The sequence below is a fragment of the Fistularia commersonii genome, chromosome 14 (genome assembly GCF_037954325.1).
Source record: "Fistularia commersonii isolate RoL2024-O1a breed Wild chromosome 14, RoL_Fcom_v1.0, whole genome shotgun sequence".
NCBI classification, from domain to species: Eukaryota; Metazoa; Chordata; class Actinopteri; order Syngnathiformes; family Fistulariidae; genus Fistularia; species Fistularia commersonii.
The window spans coordinates 12021470-12037757 of record NC_141297.1 but is presented as its reverse complement, the minus strand read 5'-3'; the positions used below and the strand labels follow the sequence as shown (position 1 = coordinate 12037757).

Below are 16288 nucleotides of genomic sequence, written 5' to 3'. Positions count from 1 at the left end.
AGAGAGTGACAGAAAAGCACAAGTCAGTGTCTATTCTGCCTCTGTCTCTCTCCAGCTGCTGTCACATAAATACCTGCAGGTAGCACTTGAAGGGACCAGAGTGATTGCTGTCTCAACCCACAAGAAAATCCAAAAATTTAGTATTCCAGTGAAAGAACAACAGACAGTCAGGCTTCATAAAATGGAGCTATTATCTTGAAAAAAAGTAGACATTTCTGATTTTGTTTCAATTGCAGATAAAGCAGGTGGCACATTTTGTTCTAGCTTTATTTTTTACTTCCAACTCGAGTTATCCCCCTGAGTTGAACCCTGGGTTCACTGTTTCCATCTCTCAGTGCTGACGGCAAGGAAGTATAAAGGTAATTGAGAGACAGAAGAGCAAACAGGAAACTTATTTTACAGTTTCTTTCGATAGCAATGGTATAATAATACCTTTATGGGCAATGCCTTTCACATGATGAATTCAAAACATGCCAAAGAAACATTCAAATTTAATTTAGGAGGGCAGGGGGTTAAATAAACTAGACAGATTGGCTAAAAGCAGCCTGGATTACAGAGGGCATGATTTATTTCATGGGATTTCATGTTTCTCTTTATTTTAATAGCTTTTGGTGCAGTGCCCGTACACGTAGAGAGATAAGCGGGTAGACAAATTTAATCTAATGTAATGTAATCTAATCTAATGCCCTTTAATGATGAAATGACGAAGGTAAAAATGATGAATTAATAAATAACAATGAACAGTGCATGGGCCAGAAGAAGGGTATTCAACAAAAAAAAAAATATCAGCTTCTATAATAAAAAGTTATCCTTTATTAATCCCTGGTGGGGAAATGCGTTCTCTGCACTTAACCCATCATGAATGAGCCATGACTGCCATCCACCAGCGCCAGGGGAGCAGTTAGGGATTCAGTGTCTTGCTCAACAACACTTCGACACACTAGGAGTGAATCGAACCAGGAATGTTCGGTTCCAAAGACAACTGCGCTACCGCCTACGCCAATTGCTCCAAGTTCCCTGTGAGGCACAGGGCACATCTTCTAATTTACCTTCTGGATATCTGCTTTTCCTACTGCAATGCTGGCCTGCAGTCAGCCAAACATTAAAAGAAAGGGTTCACAGCTAACTGCTCCCTTGTGAGCCATTTTGAAATACAACCGTTATTCAAATTTATGTTTTCTGATAGACGGGGACGGAAACTCTTACGTGTTCCTGTCAGAATTTATATTTTGGTTTGTAAAAATGGACGGCACTATTTGGAAACAAGATAGGGCCCAGAAATATTATAACAGTGACACAAGTTTTGCTATTTTAGCTGTCTACGAAATCATATTCAGGATACAATTACATATATAATCAACATGGGCTTAAAGTGCAGACTCTCAGCTCAGAGAATTCACATTGAATTTGGGGCAAGGGTTTAGGACTTATAGCTCTTTAATACGTAGCCGCCTCTTTTTGAAGGGGCCAAAAGTAATTGGACAACTGACTCAAAATGCTGAAAAAAATAAGACTGCATGGGCTCTTCCCTCGGTAACCTGTCATCAATTAAACAGTTAAAAGGTGGACTTGATTCCAGGTGTAGCATTTTCATTGGTAGCTGTTGCTGTGAACACACAACATGCGGTCAAAGGAGCTGAAAAAAAAGATGACATCCATCGAAGACATAGCAGAAATGTTAGGAGTTGCCAAATCACGTTTGGTACATTCTGAGAAAAAAAAAAAAAGAGTGCACTTGTGAGCTTGGGAACTCATAAAAGGCCTGGACGTCCTCATAAGACAACAGTGGTGGATGATCGCAAAATCCATTCCATGGTGAAGAAAAACCCCTTCACAGCATCCACTCAAGTGAAGAACACTCTCCAGGAAGTAGGTGTATCAATGTCTGGGTCTACCATGAAGGGAAGACTTCAGGAGAGCAAATACAAAGGATTTACCACAAGGTCCAAACCATTAATCAGCCTCAAAAATAGAAAGGCCAGAATTGACTTTGCCAAAAAACACCTGAAGAAGCCAGCCCGGTTCTTGAACAGCATTCTTTGGACAGATGAGACTAAGATCAACCTGGACCAGAATGATGGGAAGAAGAAAGTTTGGAGAAGAATTGGGGCAGCTCATGATCCAAAGCACACCACATCCTCTGTTAAACATGGTGGACAAGGCTTCCAATGGCACTGGGTCACTTGTGTTTATTGATGATGTGACAAAAGACAGAAGCAGCCGGATGAATTCTGAAGTGTATAGAGATATACTTTCTGCTCAAAGTTTGCCAAATGCAGCAAAGTTGATTGGACGGCGCTTCAATCCAGATGGACAATGATCCAAAACATACTGCAAGAGCAATCCAGGAGTTTTTTAAAGCAAAGAAGTGGAATATTCTGCAATGTCCGAGTCAATCACCAGATCTCAACCCAATCGAGCCTGCATTTCACTTGCTCAAGACAAAACTGAAGGCAGAAAGACCCACAAATATGCAACAACTGAGGACAGCTGCAGTAAAGGCCTGGCAAAGCAGGCGCACAAAGGAGGAAACCCAGCGTTTGGTGATACCCATGAGTTCTAGACTTCATTGCCTGCAAAGGATTCTCAACAAAGTATTGAAAAGTAACATTTTACTTCGGCTCACGTTTATTTGTTAAACTACTTTTGAGCCCCTGAAATGAGGATTGCTTGTATAAAAATAATCACAATTCCTCCATGTTTAATCATATATTTGATCATATAATTTTGTTCAACCCCTTGAATTAAAGCTTAAAGTCTGCACTTCAATTCTGTTGTAGTTGTTTTATTTCAAATCCAATGTGATGGCATGCAGAGCCCAAATCATGAAGATTGTGTCACTGTCCAAATATTTCTGGGCCTAACAGGGTCTGAGTGATGGGGGGAGGGGAGGGGGATTTCATAGTGACAATGAGGGCAGAGGAGAGGCTGATCTGCGTAAACCCCTGGCAACAGCTCGCAGTCTTTGATAGAACATGTCTCCTAAGGCCAAGCCATAGCTGGGAAACGAGTTCTCCTCTCAATACTTCTGCAAGCTTTTTAGGCTCTGGCAGCAAGACTTTTTGTTTTATTGTTGAGGTTACATGTCAATGCAAGAGTGGCAATAATGCAATTGTACTTTTTGATAAATATTTGTTTTAGATCCTTGAGTTATACAGCAGTATGACAGTAGTAGTGGTAGTTTGATTTTGGAAATTAAGACTTTCAAGCACATGGTTTACTCCCACAGTCCAAAAGCATGCAGCAGGTTAATTGGAAAAAAATGGGAAAATTGCCCCAAATGAGCAAGTGAGTGAATGTCTGTCTGTATTAGTGGCCTTGCGATTGACTGGTGACTAGTCCAGTGTGTACCCTGCCTCTCGCCTGATGACAGTTGGGATAGGCTCCAGCATCCCCCGCGACCCTGAGATCGCGGGATAAGCGGCAGATGATGGATCTATTGATGTTAATTTCCTTCAGGAAAACTGTGCACGGCTGTTTTTCAAATTAACCAATTTCAGATGAAGCAGATGAGTGCTGTCAAACTCATAGTGCAATTACAGATCCGATTAATTGTTCTTTTTGAAAATATTTTGAAACTGATTTCAATCAATAAATTTCTGAGTGCATAATGCGCTCAACGTTGGCTAAGAGAGCCTCTGGTCATTCACGCAGGTTTGGCTTGTGATCTGTTGATATTCAAAACCTACTTCACAAGTGGCAGGGTGAGACACAGCAACACATATTGCACATGTTTATGTCTGGAGATGAGATAGTCATCAGTTTCGCAGTCTCAGAGACCATGTTTGTGCCTCGAGACCAGGAGACCAGGAGACCACAGCTCTTGCTATGGCTGTGAAGTCCAATCAGTAACGGGCAGACAGGTTTCACAAGTGGAGTAGAGGTGAGTCACGATGTTTTTGCTGTTGCTTTCTTAAAACTCTTAAACTTAGTGATGTCGGGCTAAGAAACTTTTGTTCGACTGCAGTCCACTGCGGAGTGCCTGTTGCCACACGGTTTCGGTTCTGACCAGTATCTTCCCAGGTGGTAGAATTGATGTTGGAGAACTTGAAAGCTCAGATGTCTTCATAGCAAAGTTGAGGTCAGTCATTGGGTCTTTTGCCAGATACCAGTTCAACTAGGATGCTTGTGATGCTGGATCCAAGGTAGGTGAAACTTTCTACCTCCAGTGTGTATTTGTTAATGGAAATTGATGGAGGGACGATCTGTTCCCTGTTTATTTTATTTTATTTTTAATTTTTTTATTAAATATGTGTCTCACACACATCCCTTTCCGACAAAAGGTGTAGCCCTTCTCTATGAATTAGCCTGAAGCATGGAGTCGGGTTTCCTAAAGGGCCAAGATATCAATGTGTCGCCTCGGGAGTTTGTTGTTAATTATTGCAGTCTTGCAGACATCGTCTGTAATGCCGCGTTTCAGATATAATATTCCAGCACCCCAGGCACAGTGCTGAGACTTACTTTAATCATTTTTTTAGGTGCCCAGATTTATAGCCACCTTGTCAGTTACAGGTACTTCAGCTTCATGCACGTGAGTAGGAGGTCTGTGACTAGACAGCACCTAATTGGCTGGGGGCTGCCCTGCTTGAAGCAGGCAGCGACTGTCCAGTGAGACTTAATGTCCCTTCCCCTGTTGGAACCAGCACACGGTAATCATCTCTATACCAACAGAGTAGCGAACTCTTAGAAAACTTAGAACCGGTGACTTTCCCCTCTAGGTGTTTCAGGTGCGATCCAATGCAAAGGTAGCACTTAATGCTAATTCAACTGCAGGCATTGCAGGAACAATATTCTGAAGCATTTATCTACCTTACAGAGTCCAAACAGTTTTCTTCCCTTTCACCTTTTCTGTCCAGAGAGTGCCCACTTCTCCTTTCAGCTTTTCCCTTCAGGGGTCCCTACATCAAATTAACCTTCTCCATCTAACCCTATACTCTGTATACTCCTCTCACACCAACTACCTTCATATCCTCTCTCACTACATCCATAAATATTCTGAAAAGACAACACTATTTGACTAACAGGCCGATGCATTAATTTGTGTATGCCAGGGTATACCACTATGGGCTTTTGCAGGACACCTCTGGAGCCAAATGTTGTTCCCAGATCCCATGCATTTCACCTTGGGTTCACATTAAATCAGTTTTAATGTGTTGCTGTGAGGAGGCAGTGCAGATGCTTACGCACTCAGCTCCCCTTTTTGAAAGAAGAGCTAACCAGTGGCAAGCACACAAGACAGATCACTAAACCAAAACTAAGTGTGCTGCTGCTAGCAAGCAGTCCGGGCAGCTGCACTTATGCCTCACATGCACCCTGTGTTTTGCAACACAACACAAGATGAGATAGCAGTCTTTGTCTCCGTGTCTGTGTGTCTGTGTGTGTGTGTGTGTGTGTGTGTGTGTGTGTGCGCGCACGCGCATGTGGGCACATACACATGCTCAAGCTAGTGAGACATCCTCTACCAGATATCTCTGTTTGCCTCTGAAAGCCATCGTGTCCTTGCCATTGTTGGTTAAAACAACATGGGCCGGCTGAGTGCCTCCCTGCAGGCTGACAGATTTGTCTGGCTGGAGTGTGACACTAACTCTGGAGAAAGAGAGAGAGAGAGAAAGCTAGAGAGATTGAGAGACCGTCGGGGGGATTCCTAATAGGTTTAATCTTAAGAGAGTTGTCATCTTAAGGGTGTGTCAGAAGAAACAAAATATGAGTAATTTCACAGCTCGAGAAAACAAAGAAAAGTTTGACACTTGAGATGGCATTCCATTTTTGAAATTCTAATCTTGCATCTTAAATTTCCAAAGCAACAGTATGATGATTGTATAAACAGCAGAATGCCCTGTCACAATATTCCTAGCCAATGGACTGGCCACCGACCTGCTTAAAACCAAAGTGTCTGTTAAAACTTGTATCTTAAAATTTGAGCATGTTCCAAATCTTAAGGCAACTGAAACATACAGAAGAGATAGCAATGTGGAAGTAGTTCAGCGGCTATTGTCAAACTGCACCTAGTTGTTAGGACTATGACAGCTCTACAGGGAATGAGATTCCAGTCTAACTGCAGGTGGACACACTTACAGGTTGGAAACATTAGCAGAATCCAGACCCCTTTGATTAAAGAAGGAGGTCAGGAGTAACAGAAGGGATGGAAAAACAAGAAATATCAGGAGAATTCAATATGTGTGTAAGGTACGGAGACCCCAAAACCCAGATGTCATCCGCCGGTTACTTCATCAGCCCTGCTTCAGAAGACACCCAACAGGCACGCATAGGTCCGTGAACACGATGCCAAGAAAACACATGTGCAGGCAATCATCCAGACATGTAAACATGATTAAAAATGGCAACAGAATGTTGGAAGCAAAAATATGCGATAATGACAAACACAGAAGGAAATATCAAGGACGAGGATGAAGGGGGTAGTCATCCCATCGGCAGAGTGACGAATGGGGTTGGGGAGGAAGGAAGTACTGGAGTGACTGACTAAAAGCAATTCAGATACATCCTATGATTTCTTTATGAACATGAGACCCCCAACTGCCAAGTCTCTTTCAATTCCTGTGGCTTTGCACCACCTTCACGCCACAATTCCTTTGGATTAGATAAAAAAGCACACATGTGATCCCAAATGACAAACAGCCTCAGTGTCGCAACAATCTGATATTATGCTCCACGTGAAAATTACTCCTTACCATTCAAATCTCTTTATTCCGCTTGAAAAAAATTGGAGGAACAGAAGTTTCTTGATCAGCAAAGTATGTGTTTTCAGAAAGAGACAGATATCTAACTTTCAAATGTTCACATAGTTTGCATGTGTAACTCGCTTTATGCCTTGCTTTTATATCCAGACAACTGGAAGGGCATTGACATTAAAAATTAATCAGCACTGACAACTAATTGTGATCCAATTGTTATTACGCAGTGGTACATTTAAAGTTAACAATAATGTCCAATTTATCACCGTCTTCCTTGGTCAAGAGCAAAACACAGCAGAACAACATCTTTAACAACTGTAATTATGCTTTTATTTCAAGCGTTTGGAATTGTCAGTGTTCAGGGGTGAACTAAGCTATTTTTCCGCACTTTCCACATTCAAGTTGTGCTGACTAATATAATATCTATGCACCGTGACAATAGTCTTTAACAGACAAATAGCATCTTGCAAGACAACCATAAAATATAGTGGGTAGTACCGTAATAATTAACAGCCTTTGGTCAAATCAAAATGAACCACCATAATGTGACTAAACCTTTGAAAGAAAACGCTGTCGGTTTTTCAACCACATTTGGAAATTAAAAAAAAAAAAAAGGTTTTTGGCATCAATTTCAATGGAGAAATATCCCGTCTCTTATTCCTTAATCCAGATATTTATGTTGTCCAGTTGAAACTAGAGACAGGGCATTATGCAAAACAAGCATTTTGCTCAAAACAAAAAGAATGACAAATACCCCAGAAATATGTTTAAAAGTAATAGAAATTCTGAGGAGAGAGAAATAATGTCTAGCTCCAGAAAATGCCTGCTGCAGGAGGATAACATACCCGGCCAAAAACACCTGCCTTGACCAGATTACAATGTGTGGAAATGTTCAGTAATGTGTGTTTTGTGAAAAGCTGAGAGTAAGTCTAGAAGTGAAGTAAGAAAATAAAGTTTTGGAAAGTTTCTTCGAATTATTTTTAGAGGAGAGGCTTCTCTGATACATTCATAGAGAATAGTACAATAAAAAAGGAATTAACGGGTTTAGACGGAATCAAAATAACAAGCTTCATTTTCGTCCCCTGTTGTCTTCTGTGAGCTCATGCCGAGTGACAACTGAGCTGACCTAAATACAAATCACATTATGGTTTCTGAAATCTCTCTAGTGACCCACCAAAACCCTTCACTCTAAACGTGAGGTTTTTGGCATGTTGACAGTAAGTAGCCACACTTGCCACAGCAGCTGCCTTGCTTCAGATATGCTGCCCTGGCGAAGGAATTTTGTCACAGATCCAGTTCCCCGGAGGGAGCCCAAATCTCGCACAGACTGCTGAACTGCTCAGTTCTTTATGTCTGGGATAGAAAGGGAGATTTTCGGGTCACTGTACATCCAAGTAGCTTTCCAAACCCTTCCAAAGGCTGTTCCGTGTTCCTGAACTAAAGAGGAATTCAGATTGGACTGTAAAACAAACTAACTTTACACCTTCTTAAAACGTCAAACTCATCAAAACCCTGACATTTCTGAAACATATTTAAAAGGGTTTTTCCTCTGCTGAAACAAGAAGGATACTTAGGCTGAATAAGTCAAAGCAACTTTTCTCGATTACGTGAAATAATACAAATCAAGGGATTATAGTATAAACTGATAAAGATAGGCAGTGGTTTTTAAGAGATGTCAGGGTATTTGTGTACAGGGGAGGACAATTTAATATCTCACAGTGACAAGTAAGTAATTTAATGTAGATGCCTCGAGGGATTATCAATCGTTTCTATTGCAGAGAAGTTTTATCAGTCGGTGAATGACTCGCTCGTGGTTTAAACTGTCAAAGTGAACCAGCTGTGGTAAAATGGTGTGTTACTTACAGAGCTTCATTCACCTTTCAAGAACCTTTCATTTCAGAGACCTTTATCAGCATGCTCTCCTCTCCAACATTTTTAATTAAAATTTCAAATGTTGAATAGAACTGGCGATGCTAGAATAGCTGGGAAACAGCTCCGCTGGTTCTGATACACACCTTGCCTTTTGTCCAGTTCTGTTCACACCATGAAATATGTCATGCAGTGTGTAAAGGTTTAGGAGGGGAACACCTTTTTGGCCCTATAGCAAGTGTATTAACTCTCAGTCTTGAGACAAGAGTCTATCCCATTCAAGTTCCCCGAGAAAAAGTCCTTGAAGTTAGTCTTCCTGACTTCCCATGACTTCCTGACAAAAGGCTGCTTGTGCAGACGTGGACAGGATAAAGACTTTGGAGGTTTTGTTCAGTCACCTGGGTGCGGCTGAGAGGTTTCTCATACACTTTCCAAACCCGATGACAATATATCAGTAACATGAATACGATAATATAAATATCAGCACCTGCAAATATGTATTTTTTCATAAATACATATATACATTGATGGGAAACTCATATTCAATGTAGTTATTTTCCAATGTGCTATTGCGGCATGAGTGTTTTGGGGTAAGAGAAAAAAAAATACATAAATTCAAGTGTTGCAGTGTCTAATGTAGTGAATATGAGGCAGCAAAGTGAGGTGCGGATAAAGACAGCCACTAAAGGCTCTATCCTCATCTTTACACTCACATAAAATAAATGAACTTTCAGGGAAAAGCATTAGAGGCACTTAAAGAGACAGTGAAGGCAATGCTTGATGAAAGATGATAGAATATTATATGATGCCAAAGCTGTTCAAAGGCGCCATTACGATCTTCAGTGAGCTCAAGGTGGTCACATTTGCAATAGGAGTTTCTGGAGGAAAATCGGGACTGGCATACATAATCTCAACATCACATGACTGTTTGATAAGGAACCCTGACACACATTAGAGCTATGAAATCACCCCTGCACTTTTCAGAAACTCAGACGTTCTCAAACAGAACAGTTGGTCGCCTTGTGGTGAATGACTGCAAGGCAAATCATAGAAAATAGCAAGTGATCGCCCTTGCCATTTCTTCTGCAATGTCCCCTTATCGTTCTCCAATATCTCATAAAGGCAAGAAGGGAGGTGACCGTCAGGTTTCCTGTGCAGGAATTCAACATGGCCCCCTCCTTGTACAAACAGCCGGGAAAAAAAAAATTTAAAACACCATATTTTCCACTTAAGACCTCGATAGAGAGGAGAAGACATCCACAGTGAATAAGAGAGACCACTGGCTGGTAAATCAGGATCCCCATCAACATCTCACCAAACCTAACTAACCCCTTTGCCTGTAAGCACACGGATCATTATGATTAAGAAGTATACCGACAAATGGGACACTCTTCCGCAGCACTGCTATGGTGCATCCGGGTGTCCAGCAAGTGCCGGATTCCAGCTGCGTTCAGAATTGCAAGTTCAAAGCAAAAAAAAAAAAGGACGAGTAAATGATCTTTGATGCAGCTGTTGCATGGCATTGCACTGATTAAAAAAAAAAAAAAAAAATAGGAGGAATGAAAGAGATGGGGACAAAGGAAAGAAGCTGCCCTTTGTTGCTTTTCTCTGGCCTTGAGGGAATGACTTGCATCAAGTGATCACAGACTGAAACAAAAGCAGCCAACAAAGAGGACAAGGTAGATAAGATCTCCCTGTACGCTCAACACTTCTCAATCAAGATGGCTTCCTCTCCGTTCCATTGAAAATGTTTATTCTGCTGAATAAAGTTGCCACTTCATTCATCTACTTTTGTATATGTTCCAATCGTAGATTATACTTTCATATTCAGCTGTTTTTTTTTAGTTTAAGCAATGAAATTCAGTTAAGAGCAGGAGCCAGTAGAGATAAGGTATCAAGGAACGGAGAAGGGCACATTATTTTAAGTGGTACATGTGGTATCTATTGTCCTGAGTTGGTTTGCCCTGTGAGAGCAGACTGAGAGGTAGTAAACATCACCCTGGGGAGGGGAACTCTTTGGTACATGAAAGTCTATAACCGAGTGACCGCACACATGGAATGAGTGGCCCTAAAGTGGCACCACCCAGTGCGGTGAGCACAGGAGTGGAGAAAGTGAAACACAGTGCCTGAGGACATCTCTTTCACACTGTGTTTATCCAAATATCAACATATATGCCACAGCAAACTTATTTCGGGTCCTCACACGTACAAAAATTCCTTCAGACAACATCACTCATCTTACTTTCCTATGTGTCTCAGGTCTTTCCAAAACTCTCGGTCGCAAGGAGCTCACACAAAGCCTTTTTTCTTCCACCTCAGACAATGTGCCTCCCCTACACGCTCTCTGCCAGGCATTCCTGAGTCTATCCTAGCTATCGAAAATGTCAAGAATGAAGAGAAAGCAGCGGAGGGTACACAGAGTACTGTGGCAGGTAGAGTCTTGTCCGCCTGCGAGAATCCCGCAGTTTCTGAAAGCAGTGGTTGCACACAACGGAAGAGATCCAACTTAATTCTTTTAATTAAAACTCGTCTTCGGAACAAACCCCGAAGCTAATTTCCCACCACAAAGAGGGAAACCAGCTAATCGTTTCAGGTTGATTTAGCTGTTTAAAATGACAAATTTTGATTTTCACGGCAGATCATCGCGAAGAGAGAACGAGAAACTCTTCTTCCCTATGCAATCCTTTAAACATCAACAAAATCTCCAGCTGATAGCTGCAAGGAGTTTAACCTTAATTACATTACAGTAGTATAACATTGATCATTTAAATTGTAAGATGATGTGAGAAAATCAGGTTATGTGAAAAAACAAAAACCCTCTTAAAATACAAAGCCCTTGCAACAAAGGGGCATGTTCTGCATAGTTTGTCAGAGCCAAGAAACTACCCTTTCCACGGGAGCACTCCAAAAAGAAGGATAGAGGGCTGAATAAAAAGGTTACCAGTGCAGTGTTTCGTGCCTGGACAGACAATCAGAAGAAGTTTTATGTGTGTGCCAAACGCAACTTAACACTGCAAACAAATTCTGTCCACTGGAACATTCTGCCAGCGTAACAGTTCAGACCAAGTATATAGAGCCTACATCTCTGAAACAAGCAATTTCCCCAGAAAGCCTTCAGCAACGAAATACATGCTCTGATTCATTTACTGCCGGCAGCGCTTAAGTGTTTGATTCAAACTTTGAACAGCTGCCAACATTTTCAAGCACCAGTAAAAGTTAAGCAGCAGCAGACTCACTGCTCACTGGCAGGAGGGCATAGGCGGCTACAGTCTCTCAGCCATGGCCAATGCTGAGATTTATTAGTCATGGCTGCATGGTTTGTCCCATGAGGGTCAGGCAAATTACTTTTCAAACAAAAAAAACTGACTCAGAGGAATAAAAGTACATAATTAACTATTCTCATGCTCACGCCATTCAAATTAATAAAACAAACAGCTATAATGCTAAAATTGGACTGATCATCTCAACTACCTTGCACTTGAAGATCTGTAATTTAATGTGAACAGGAAAGTGAAAGTGGTGAGAACTTCTGGGTGAGCTGTAAGTGTGAGAACACTGGGAAGCCCTTGCCATATACAGGAGTGTCTCAGAAAATAAAAATATTGTGATAAAGTTCTTTATCTTCTGTAATGCAATTACAAAGACAAAAATGTCATACATTCTGGATTCATTGAAAATCAACTGAAATATTGAAAGCCTTTTATTATTTTGATATTTCTGATTATGGCTTACATTTTAAGAAAACTCAAAAAATCCTATCTCAAAATATTAGAATATCATGAAAAAGTAATTTTTGTTTTTTTTTATTGCATTACAGAAGATAAAGAACTTTATCATAATATTCTAATTTTCTGAGACAGTCCTGTATGTGTCTGTAAGAGTTGAACTGTACCCCCCCCCCACACACACACACACACACACACACTCACTCCGCTGTACCAATAATATAGCTGAGCAACAGAGTGCAAAGGTCGGGAAACACTCTTTCACCACCCTCCTCTTGTCCTTCAGGTGATTTCCAGACACACCCACCTCAAGGTAAAATAAGGCTGAAGTATTAATATGGCAACCAATTTCCTGATATGATTCAGTTGTCCTTATTTCATTGAGAAGACTGAGTGCGAGCTTTAGGCTGTGTCATTTCAGAAGTAACCCTGATATAAATCCTGCTTGCTTTAAGTGTTGTTCAGAATATTGGGATCTTGAATTGGCAGCTCAGATCCTTGTCTTCATTTTTCACACACAACATACAATATGCACATGCCGATTGGTGGTTAGAGGAAACATTATACTCAGGCATGGCTATTGCCCTTTAAATGTGCATTTAAGAAAGCCACATTATTTAAAAAAACAAATAAATATGGCAGCTTACCTTCAACACAATGCTCCACGTCTTCCAGGTTCCGCAGTGTAATCCTCATCAGACTTGAGTTTAGCATGAGTTCGTTCTTGTGTTCCGGCCCCATGGATTCCGGGGCAGGGTTCAGAAAGAATATGCGGGTGTCGCCTGTTGCCACCTGATTGTCGCAGATGCCTGGGTTTCCAAAGCCACCGATCATCACTTTGTTGCCGCCGTCTAGGAGAATTTCACGGTTTATGCTGGTCTTCCCTTTCAAATATCGCCACACTCTGACCTTTAGCCCAACAACAAGAGAATGACGCCAATTTTAGGCATTTTTTTTTTGCAAATTCAAATGCAATCATTGTAAAGAGATGCCATCTAAGGTTCGGAGCCCTGGTCAAGTTTTTCTTTTCTCAGTGGCATCTCCTGAGCATGCATATGTTTGTCATGAAAAACATTTTCTTCCAATCTCAAATGACCATCTTCTTAAGACCAGTGATGACATAACATGATTTGACATTTAATAGCAGTAATTGCAATGTGATGAATCTCATATGTTTTTTGTTTTTCCAAGAAAGCGAAAGCCACATCTTAAACAGCAAGGATCCATAGATAGTGCATGACAGGAAGGGCTGCAGAGGCATATTCATGTGAAACCGGCTGACTTGTCTCATTTCAGCAGTCGCTAGTGGTTTGTGTTTCCAGAATGAGTGCCATACACCTCTAATCTACTCCACTCATTTACTAAGAGACGGGAAGCAAGCGGGCGCTGAGGAAAAGACCGGCGAGAGAGCTGACCAAACACGACTTGTTTATTTTGACAGATTATAGAGCGGTCTATGACAAGTCCGTGATGGTGCAAAAGTTTCACAATGGATGGCTGTAGAATGAGAACAGAGGAAGGCTGCTTCCTGACTGAAAATGTGCTTGTTTGTGGAACAGTAGATCTTTTTTTTTTCACTTTAGTGGCAGTCACAATGTTCATTTTACAAAAACAGTTTCAATTCTATTACAGTATGAGTGAACCAATAATAATGTAATGCATGACTTCACATCTTCATTACAGTGGGTATACATTGCAGCACTTTTCTACACTACACTACAAAGTGGGGTCAAATTATTGTTTCCTTTCAACTCTGACCCAATAAACTCTGTTGGGTGGAGACTTTTTGTTTTGAACAGTAGTCTCATCAGGGACAAACATTGTTTTTTCTTAATTTGCAAGAACATCACTTTCATGTCCACAATCCTAAATACGCATCTCTCTGGTGTGTTTGTCAGTAACACTTGAAAACAAACCGAGAATGAAAATCTTTGCAGACCTTAGAATGAAAATGCTTTTAACATGGATATATAAAAGTCAAGTGACAACTGCATCCAGGGGCCACTGAGGGGAAAATCTCCTGCTGCAACATGTTCTGGATGATTACATGTTTAGTTTGTTACAATAAAACGGGTAAAATCGCATTTAATTTGGTCGTCACTGTATACAATATTGCCTTATACCTCTGGGAGTTGATTATCTCAAACACTTTTTGTTTTGATTTTTTTTTCACCCCCCGGAAGCCGGTTTATAACTTAGTGAGGGGAAACATGCATCAACTTTCCAGAAGTGAGCTGAGCGCCCACCGTTCGCTCCCTTGAAACTCTTATTTGGAGTTTTAGCTCAGGAAGCAGGTGGATTTCCCTTTTAACCCAGGCGTCTGGCTCCACTCAACCGTTTCCAAAACCACACGAAAAACGCTCACCTTGCAGGAATAAGTGTTGTGCACCGGATCCACGTTTATAATTTCGTCCACTGTCCCGGTCAGGACTATGTTGGCCTCTTCCTCCCGGTGCTCCAAATCCCTCTCGGGGCAACTTGCGGTGCAGGGCGGCCACAGCGCAGCGAGCAGCCCGGCCAGGAGCACCGCCGCCCGGCCGCGGCGCAGTGTCTGATGGGAGCCCATGATCGCAACACGAATGTAACCAAGTTAACTTTCCTTTAAAAAATAAAAAATAAAATAAAATTTGAACCGCGTCCGATAGCAGACTCCTGATTCTTTTTTTCGTTTGGGGGGTTAATTTCTTGCACGGAGCCTTTCCACAACTTCACTACTACCGGCTACCGGCGTCTCTCTCACTCCGCATCTGCAAACCGGGGTTAAAAAAAAAAACCCTCTCCGCCGCCGCCGCCGCCGCCGCCGCCGGCTTGGAGACCAGGAGGCAAGAGAGGAAGGAGGAGGAAGGGGCAGAGATTTCTCTCTTCAGGAATGCAACGGCACTTCTCTCTCCCCTCTCTTCTTTCCCTCTCTCTCTCTCTCTCTCTCTCTCACCCACATTCACTGTGACGCTTCTAGATTTGCATGCAATCTGAATTGCTGATCCCACAAGTGCGGGTGGTGGTGGGGAGTCATAGGGCTGCTCGCCGGGACGCCTCGCAGAAAGTGACTGTCCAAGGTCGCCCCCATTCGGACACATTGCGTCCTTGCCTGCGGTGGGGAGCCTCCATAGTCTGGTTCGAATCTCATGGGAAAAAAGTACAGGGCTTTTTGGGCTAAAACTCAAAAATGGGTTAAAGATAATTTTCCATCGACACCGGTTTCATTCTCAAGAGATTATATTACATTTGGTTTACTTTTAAGTAACAAAAGAGATGAACTATGTGTCAATGTTATTTTAGGCCTGGTCAAGTTCTTCATTCACAAAAACCGGATGCAAAAGTGTTCCCCCAATTTTACGTTCTTTATAAACGATTTGGAATTGTATAAAAAATCCTTAAAGCTTATGGAAAAATCCAAAAACCAAAAAATATACAATTTGATGTCTGAGGTTTCTTGTGAACCACCAAGTTAAATACTTGTTATATTCCCCTTGCAAGTTTTTTTTTTTTACCTACTTATTTATTTCAATTTTATTCATCTATCTATCTATTATTTTCTTTTACTTTCTTTTTTTGTTGAGCATTAAACATTTCTCACAAACCTTTCAACACTGTTGATTACATACAGAACGAATGTCCTTATATCCTTTGCTCCCTCATCCCCAGTTGTTTCATTGACATGCGATTCAACCTTTTCATGTTTATTTGTACATATGTATATTTGTTTATACTGTTTATGTTCAATAAAAAAATAAAAAATTTAAAAAAAATCAGTCTGGTTCAAATGCACTAGATATCACACTCCTTATGTTTAGAGCTCTGCTGCGCGACCTGTGCGTCCAGAGTGTTGTCGTTTGAATTAGCTCTGGTTTCTGAGTGATGTGATTATTAAATATTACCGGACGAATGATCAAGGGACACAACTCGAATGCATACAGTTTTATGAAGACCTTGAATAAAGCATCACTTCAAAACATATTTTGGAATTGCAGGCCTCAATTGTGGTTTTGGTGACCCGAGGCA

At 41.3% G+C, this 16288-nt stretch overlaps 1 protein-coding gene across 5 annotated transcripts in view; it reads right to left on the bottom strand.

Moving 5' to 3' along the window:
• Positions 1-15059, bottom strand: part of agrn (agrin) — a 279534-nt gene extending 264475 nt beyond the window's left edge. For 2 of the 5 annotated variants that reach the window (XM_086159716.1, XM_086159720.1), the window contains exons 1-2: positions 14652-15059; positions 12934-13195 (exon numbers count right to left, since the gene is read on the bottom strand). In XM_086159716.1, the coding sequence (XP_086015842.1) occupies positions 12934-13195; positions 14652-14852 (463 nt within the window). In that variant the 5' untranslated portion in view covers positions 14853-15059. The remainder of the gene's footprint in view (positions 1-12933; positions 13196-14651) is intronic. The other 3 variants (XM_086159714.1, XM_086159715.1, XM_086159718.1) reach the window with 2 other exon arrangements.
• Between the last annotated feature and the right edge of the window lie 1229 nt (positions 15060-16288).